The sequence below is a fragment of the Oculina patagonica genome, chromosome 8 (genome assembly GCF_052425735.1).
Source record: "Oculina patagonica isolate OP01 chromosome 8, crgOcupat, whole genome shotgun sequence".
NCBI classification, from domain to species: Eukaryota; Metazoa; Cnidaria; class Anthozoa; order Scleractinia; family Oculinidae; genus Oculina; species Oculina patagonica.
In genome coordinates this window covers 26,497,903-26,506,982 of record NC_135765.1, presented here as the reverse complement: position 1 = coordinate 26,506,982, position 9,080 = coordinate 26,497,903, and the positions used below count along the sequence as shown (strand labels likewise).

The 9,080-nt window shown below is 40.7% G+C and overlaps 1 protein-coding gene across 1 annotated transcript; it reads left to right on the top strand.

The window, feature by feature from the left end:
• The first annotated feature begins 2,651 nt into the window (after positions 1-2,651).
• Positions 2,652-8,690, top strand: LOC144663498 (uncharacterized). The gene is made up of 4 exons (XM_078524468.1): positions 2,652-3,048; positions 5,007-5,156; positions 7,034-7,154; positions 7,782-8,690. The coding sequence occupies exons 1-4, from the start codon at positions 2,979-2,981 to the stop codon at positions 8,158-8,160; spliced, it is 720 nt and encodes a 239-aa protein (XP_078380594.1). The 5' UTR covers positions 2,652-2,978; the 3' UTR covers positions 8,161-8,690.
• Positions 8,691-9,080: the final 390 nt, after the last annotated feature.

The following is a 9,080-nucleotide window of genomic DNA, read 5'->3' as shown; positions in this document are numbered from 1 at the left end:
CATAAAATGCAGAAAATGACACTTGAGAGAACCTAAATTTGCAACATTTCCTGGGGGGGGGGGGGGGCATGTCTGTAGACCCCCTAGAGGCTAGCGCCTTTGGCACTAAAAAATAATTCCCAAAAAAAAAGAACCCCCCTCCAGATAATCCACCCTACGGGCCTGCAGCCTTTTATTATTGTTATTCTTTAATTATTTATGCGGTGTTTCTGACACAGTCTCCTCTACGGACTTGTAACTAACTATGTCAAAAAATTTTTGGAACGCCGATAAAATGTTCCTGGCACGTTTGACTTTCTCAATCACTAAGTCACTGAATATAAACTGATCTCTTTTAAGTTGCAAGCACAGTCGAGCTGCTGTCTTTTTGGCTGAGAATTTTGTTTTTTCGGGGGCCCTGGGTACAAGATGGAACTATATCAGTGTCTTTGTTGTTTTCTGCGAGGCGCAGAATTCATTGCAGGCGACTTATTTTGTGGTCATCTGTCACGTATTTCAATTTCTTTCTTTGTGCACGGGACAAAGATATGAGTGAGGCAGGACGACTACCGACTACTGATTCAAAGGTAGGTTTTCACCCTAAAACACGCTCCGTTCCGTCACTCCAACTAGTTTCCACTCTTCCTGCTGATGTCCGGAAATTGTGTTGCCCGTCTCACTAGAATCTTACGACATTTTTCCTTCAGATTATTCAGTTTAATAATAACGTAACATTATATTGGCCACCAGTCATTCCTTGGCTTATTTAGCTTGCAACAGATACTGATTTGCTTGCTTTTTATCAGTTGTTAGGCGATGACGTCAGTCTATCGCCTTATGTCATGAAGCCGTTCGCGGAATCTGTACTTCTCAGTGTTTTCTGTTGCGCTCGACCACCGAGTAAGACTGGGAACTAACTACAGGAATAAATGAGACGTGAACAGAGATCAAGTTTAGCGCAACAAGAAATCGCCGCAAAGGACACAAAGCAAAATATTTCTGGGAAGGTAGAAAGGACTATACAAAATGTTAACGATAGAGAAATATTATATCTGACGAGTTATATTAGATTCAGTATTTAATAGATATAAGGAAATTTTGCCCTACTGTTATTGGATGCTACAATTGGAATGACCCCCCTCTACCAGCAGTATATTTTGCTCAGTACTAAGTACTTTATACTTCTTTCTCTCCTATGTAAGTTTACTTTTTATCCTAAACTATTTTGTAATTAAATCAAGGGTATCACATTAGCTTTCTATAATTTGCCCTTTTCCATTTCTCTTCTTCTATTTGTTTTGCTTTGTATTTAATCATAGTAATTTTAGAATGGAATGAATTAATAAAATGAAATGAAAAAAAAAAAAAAAAAAAGATTTGGTAAACAGACGTCGCTACTTTCTGTCCTTTGTGGCCGGGTTTGTTGAAATGAATTGGTACTGGTGTAGGGTGCGGTGTTGTCCGAAGCGTTCGTTGAGTTGGTGTTTGGTCTCTAAAAACCAATGTATCAATTGATGGTGGCATTTTTTGCAATCGATTTGATAGATAAGGTTTCTAGAGCGGCAAGACATGTTGTCAGTGATTTTGCGTGTTTCGTTGGTGTTGAAGAGCTGAAGTTAGGTTTGACCTTCTTGAAGAAATGAACAAGTGAGACAAGCAACGCGCGCTGGGACATCCAAAACAAAGCGACTCCAACCAGTCATGCTTGACTTTCTTTTTTATATATCATTAATGTCCCATAGCGGAGCTTTCACCGCGGTCAAACGTCCCAGGCAGCTTTTCTTTCCATTTTGGCCTTTTTTTGTTCATATTGAAGTGTTAGTATGAGCGAGGATAGATAAAAATAGTTGCTGAGCGTAAGCATAATCCCATTCCTCAGGTAAACGAGTGTTTTTACTTTTTAAATGTTTCGCATCCGAACCAAAGTGCTTTGACAAATGGCGCCGACAAGTCCGCATATCGCTATTTTCAAACACGTAGAACTTTTTTTTAGTAAAGCTCCAAAAAACTTAGTAAACCCTTAGGATACTGGTAATGTATCGAATTTTGAACTGTGAAAATTAAAACCTTATCTTTGCAGTACTTCTCTTATTTTTTTGCATATTTCTGTCGTTTGACCACGGTCGGAGCGGAGCTTGCCCTTCGGCAAGCTGAAAACGTCCCATTAGACGTCTGATACGAACCTAACCAAGTTTGGTCACATCTGCCTTAGAATAATAGAAAAAAAATGTTATGTCACATTGGATGAAGGGTTGATTAAGGTAAGGCTGGCATGAGGCAGGATCAATCCCAAGATTTTATCCGCCTTCAAGATTTTTCTTATCCCTACCAAAAATCAAAAGAGACTAAGAACGAGTCTGGAAATTATCCCGCCATTACGGTTTCTATGGTAACCATACCACAATTAGACAAGCGCACTTTCAACTTCCACGTTATTTAATAGCAATTTTTTCGTTTCTATGGCTGTAATTGTGTAGAAAAGGCTTAGAAAACGCCAGAAAAATGTCTGAAAACAAAGATTCTCAAGGTCAACCAGAAAAATAATAGGACCAGTCATGCTTGAAATGGCTGCTCTTGTTTTAGTTATATTTCTGGAAAGTAGCATGCCGCGGGCAGAATTCATTCATTGTATTTTTTGCTTCCAACCGAGACCCTATGACGAAAGCAATTCAAAGAAAAATAATGCAGAACGAACGCGGTCATTTGTTGCTTCTCAACCGACAGGGCCGGTAGCCGAACTTATACCGTGAGAATCAAAACTTTCGTAAAGTTTCGAAAGTCGGCGCTCTTTGCTTCAGCATGTGTTAGCGAGAGTCGGCGAACAAATTAATCTCCTAGCCAGCTTTTGAGTTTCAATTATTAATCAGTTTAACGTGCATTGCAAATCAACTGAAGCAACTTTGACTTCAAGTGGCCACATTGCGCTTCGGTTTCTAGGATTTTGCGAGGCAGTCTCGGTGAAAAGTGTTTAACTTGGAGTCGGTTTGAACCACTGCAACATGGCGTTAAGTTGCAGTAAGATGTCTTTCGTGGTTTTTCTTCAGTTTATTTTCCTTTTTCAAACGACTGGTGAGTGAATTCGCATTGCCACTGTTGTCATGTTTATTCATTTTCTTGTTTGCTTTGGCGAGCGATAGTTAACTAAATTTATCACGATATTTCGCTAAAAAGAACTGAGGGATTATATCGATCGGGTGGCTGTTAAATTAGTTATACTCTAAAAAAAAACTTACAGCCCCAGCTTAAACTATATTGTTTCTATTATTTTTACACGAACGCAATAGATATCGACTAAATTGCTAACGCTACATTGCCTGTATGCATCGAAGGCTCTTATACAACGTAATTAATGTGTTTTTTCTACTAGTATTGTGTAAAAATTTAAGTTTAAAGCGGCAAAGCAACATATATATGGACATCTGAACGACTTGAAATCATGCCTATGATAATTATTATATATCAATTCATTTTACTGACTTTATATATCATTTATAATTATACATCATTTCTAGTTTAGTTTATTTGCCATGTTTCTGTAGAAACGTAGTCACATGTTTTAATAACGGTATGACCCAAAAACGGAGGCTGTTAAATAAATTAGTTATTGATTTTCAGTTAAATTTATGTTTTCCATTGCAATGTTTGGTTGATTGCATATTAATAAATATGAGCTAATTGGAGTGACTGAGGCATAACGTTTATCGCTTTGTAAACGTAATTGTTTTGTTTTCGTGATCAATAAAGAAATTTCTCGAAGGTCGATGGCCCCAAATGTAAAAAAACCTCTTTACGCACATAGTACGAAGCTGAAATTCCGTGAATTCTTGTAACAAACCAAGCTGTCCGGGAATCGCGCGCCTAGTATAGCGAGCAGGCACACGCGCGAGAAATGAAGCCGCGAAAACGCGCCCAGCAAAGCAAGCCGGTGAAGAGAGGTCTAAGGCGATCAATTACGCGGCTTCACCATATAGGCTTTTATAGATTGTGCTAGCATTTTGGCAGGAGCTAGCAATTTGTGACGAGCACTGCCCGGCATATGCAATTTTAGCACTTGGGCATTTCATTGTGTGGTGTCCGGTGGCGCCGGTGCTCTGTGGGTCGGGGGCAACACGTGGTGCGAGAGCTGAGCTGACGGCCGTGATACTCCATCACAAATAATTCACACAGTTATCATCATAATTTGTGCGGCGCACCTCTATGTAGATCTACGTCATTGTGAGCATATTTCGGAATCAGAAGCATAATTTGGGAATTCGGCATATTTTTGCATATTTGCAAAGAGCACTGCTAGTAGCATTTCCACTGGAGCACATCTATAAAAGCCTATCATCATATGCACGCGTGCGTATACGTGTATACTGACTCCAGCACCCCCTTCATCTCAGTGAAAATAAACTCTACAAATCTTAGACGCAACCAAAAAGCTGTCCAGCAACATTACCAAAATTTTCTCCTCGTAATGTATATTTACCTTCATAAAAATCAGTTGATCAAAATTCATCCCAAAACCTGTAGGTAGTATTTTTTTTCTTTTCATCTTTGCTGTTTTTGAAGTTCATTTGTGGTATAGTTGGCAGGTTTCAACTCCGACAGTGAATTGGTGTTGCTTTGAAGGCATGCAGCAAAAAGAGGTCAGCTTAGACCGACTAGGATGTCGGTGGCGAAGAAGTGCGAAAGGCCGGCAATTGCGCAAACAAGTAGACCAGGGAAATAAAAGTTTCCACCTTTCTCGGAAGTTAATTCCCGCCCACAAAGTTTTCATTATAAGCTAGTCATTTTGTTGCGTTGTAGGTTGCAAAAACGGGGTGTAAACGTAAATAGTTTTTGGCAACGTTTGATGCACTGCAAGTTGAAAGACAAGGCTTCAGTTAAGATACGCGCGCACAACCAACTCTTCCACCGCGTGTGTCTCGTGCCGGTATACTGCGTGAGCCATGCAATCAGACGCGCCCGTCTCGTAACGAACGAAAACTAAAATAAAGTAGCAATCGATTTGCTTCTAAAAAAATGATTTTTTTCCCAAACAGCTGGACAATCTGTTGGTAATTGGGGTCCATGGGGCGAGTGCTCGAAGAACTGTGACGGCGAACAAACTAGAAGGCGTGAGTGCACTTCATCAACATCCTCGTGTGGGACGCTAGAAGACAAGAGAGAATGTAGCACGGACTGGTGTTTATGTAAGTACCACCTGTACTCGTATATCGTTTGCGCAGTTACACTATCCTTTAGTCCTTCCCATTGCTCTAGGCCGAAATCCAAACAGGGTGAAAAGTCTGAGTGATACAGTCAACTCTCACCTTGCGGACACCCCCCGCTATTGCGGACACTCCCCGGCGAAAGAGGTTTGACTGGAAATGATTCTCGCTACAACGAAAACTGAACAACATCCCGAGCGTGTCCGCTAAAACGAGAGTTGACTGTATAGAAAAATAGTCCGGGGGGGGGGGGGGGGGGTTGCAAGTGTTTGCGAAATTGTTCGATTACCGAACCCAATCGAACGATTGGTGTTCGATTGGGTTCGATTGATTTTTGGTTCAATGTTGTCGATTGAATACGCTGGGTGGACTAAGTGTAGTTCAAATATAACTAAAACCCTGTCGATGTGAGAAACTAATCAGCTTGTGGAAACAAGGTTTAGCCTGCGAACTAGCCTTCTCTCATTCGCTCCCGCCACTACGTGCGAAACGCGAAGGAGGGGCAGCTGTGTTCGCAGGAAACACCTTTCCCACTTTAACACAGGCGCAATGATTTTGATAAAGCTTGCTGTCCTTTGCAGCAAAATAGATGTGCAGTCGCAAATTGTCATAAGTATTTGAGAAGAAAAGATTAAAATATATCTGTTAAACCGTTCTTGATTCGAAACTACTTTCTATTGAGTTAGCAGTTCTCCTCCGCTGAGCCTTCACAGTTACTGGTCAGCGATAACGAGCTGAGGCACTGAAAGAATAGTTATTTTGGCAACATTTATTGAACAGTTGGTGTCCAATTAGAGTGTACGTAGGCTCAGAATGAGGACGCCAGATGTTTCTCTTTTCCCTCTGAATTCAAAAGAAGGCGAAAAAATATTGAATTAAAAAACTGGGGTAGATCAACTGATTTCAAAGGGACTTCATATTGGTAAAAGTTAAAATATATAGACTGTTAACAGCCCTCTATTTGCTCGTATTTTCCTTCAATCAAAGCCGAAGAACAAAAAAAAAAAAAAAACGCGAGAGAACTGGGCGCCAGAGCGAAGGCGGAGGCGCGAGGGAGTGGGGCGTTAAAAAGATCGAGAGGCTGTCGACAGGCTGAAAATAATAATGTTCATCATCATTGTTCCTTTTCACCCCCTTGGGAGCATAGGGCGTCCACCAGTTTCCTCCAGCGTACACGGTTCTTTGCTAGTGCTTTGGCTTTTTCCCAGGAGTTGTAAATTACAACGCCTTGGTTTTGTTTTTTACAAATAATTCTTGGACTGGATTACGGCTTTCCGCAAGTTGCTTGGCAACTTTTCATATTTCGAGCAACTTTTTCCCATTTAAGCAACTTTTTTTTCTTTCGAGCAACTTGTTGCATTTTGAGCAATTTTTTAGACTGAAGCAGGAGCCCATTACTAGTAGTAATGGGCTCCTGACTGAAGATCTTCGAAGATTGTTCGAGTGTTGTCCGAAGGCCACACGAAGATTAACCAAGTTTGCCGAAGATATTTGTGAAACATCCGAAGACGTTTCGACTTTCGACTCATTCCCATTTAAAACATTACAAAATTAGTCAGCAAACATGACGTCATCGATATCTTCACGATTTTTCTCCTGATTTTTCTCAGTGAAAGAAATTTGTTGCCTGATAAATCTTACCTTCACAGGGAAATTAGCATATATTTGGAAAAAATTTATCGATAAATAGCAGCGTTTTGGATTTTTGTAGCAACTTTCGAGCACCTTTTTCAGAAATTTCAAGTAACTTTTTGAATAATTTCGAGCAACTTGTGGAAAGCCCTAACCTAGACTGGATCACAATATCAACCGCCGTGTGACTAATACGTACCTTATTACTTTTTTTTGGTTTCACCTAGCTATAGAAATGATTGTTGCCTTGGCGGTGATTGCAGCTGCAATTATTGCGATTATCATCGTGATCATTGTAATTCTGTGCATGATGATAAAGGCAAGAAAAAAGAGAAAACAAGAAACCAAGTAAGTACATATAAATGCTACATTTTGATCAACCGGTAAATCATAATTCTTTGTCGCATCATTGGTTGAAATAAATCACGTGATACACCCATTTGAACTATTATCACGCGATAATCTCCAGTTGATAGCATGCCAATGCGTGGAAAGCGTTTACAGTTCACGTGCTCTGTACCAATCACATAAATTTTAACCAATCAATACAAAGTTTCTCTCTTTTCTCAGATCTCAGATGTGAGCAAAAAAAAATAAATAATAATATGCTATTCAGCAAGCAGTAAAACGAGAAAGGAGTGGGCACCGTCAGTTGTCGATTTTGTTTTGCATTTAAAGGATAGAGTTATTCTCTGTAAAACCCTGAAGAAAAGGCCGTGCCTGCATGGAAATATTGGAATTCTAAACTAGTGCTTTGAATTGGCGTTGCGTTTTGTTTTTGGTTAATAATCAGTAATCTCACATCCAATCTCATTCCCAAATATCTTCGGCTCCGTCCACAGGAGATCTGGGAAAGAGATTATTCACTCATATAAAACTAGGTCAGGACTTGTTGTCTAATTGTTAAACAGATGCCCTTTACTTTTATTTCCTATTTAGTACAAGCGTTAAAACTGGTTTCTTCTCTCGTAACAGGGACATGTCTCACGCAATCGAACGAATGTATGATGATTCGATTAGCACCCGCAGTCAATCCATGCGACATTTTCCCTCAGCGGAGAGTTTTCCAGAACCTCTAAAAGAACCCGAGGAGCTAGGACTGGACAGCTTCGCCTTCGACACTGAAAGCTTGGATGAAAGCATTAGAGAAGTGAGCTTATCTTTCGGCGCAGACGAGGAGTACCAGCCGCAAGCACAAGCACCCCCCACCCAGGAAAGGAGAATGTCGACGCTGAAGGTTGTGTCCGTGACGGAGACCCAAGCCATAGATAAAGACAATCTTGAAGTCACAGAGAAGCCACCCCCAATTTATGCCGTTGTAATGAAACGTAGAAACCAAGACGTGAGGCTGTAGTGGTGCAATTAATTTAACATAAAATATTTCAGTACTTTGACCCTCTATGAAAGATTGCGTGACGTGATCAACGCGAAAAGCTTGCGTGACGAACTAAAAGAACTTCCAACTTAGCGTTTAAGATGAAGAGTCCGATAGTTTTGGAACGGCTTACTTGGCTTACTTGGCGAGGTTCACATCAAAACGAGTGGCGAAGTTGCCTTAAATTGTAACGTTGTGAAGTTCGGAATTAAAATAACGGGGGAGCACAGAGAGGGCAGGGGACGGGGGTTGTTTGATTTGAAACTTTTGGACTACCGTAAAATTCGGTTATAAGCCCTGGGCTTATACAACTTCGTAAGGGGTTTTGTGTGGGCTTATAAGCGAAGGGGCTTTTATCCGGGAGGGCTTATAAGCGGAGTAAAAAAAAAAACGTTTCGAAACGAGCCACGGGAGTGTTGATCGAAATACGTTTTAAAGTTAAGTACGCATAATAAAGCAATGAGTGTTTAGCTCTGTTCAGTACTGTCATCCAGCAGAAGGGGGCTTATATCTGGGGGGGGGGGGGGGGGGGGCTTATAATCGGATTTTTTGTTTTCATTTTTCCAAGAAGATGGGCTTAAAAGCGGGGGGGGGGGGGGGGGGGGGGCTTTTAACCGGAATTGTTCGGTATTCTGTAGCACTGGGCCCGAAGGAAAATACGTTCCAGGTCAAATATGATAAATTGGAGCGCTATTCAATCTTGTACCACAGTACCAGACCAAAATGATAAATTTCCAAATCCCAATTTTGAGTCATGCTTATAAATAAGAACATCATTTTTACAACAATTTATTTTAGAGATTGTAGCCATTTATTTTAGAAGCCAGTGTCTATTCCTTATCCTCAAGGTCTCTCTCCTTACTTGATTTTGAGAGGAGAAGGTGAATGGCATGGGTACA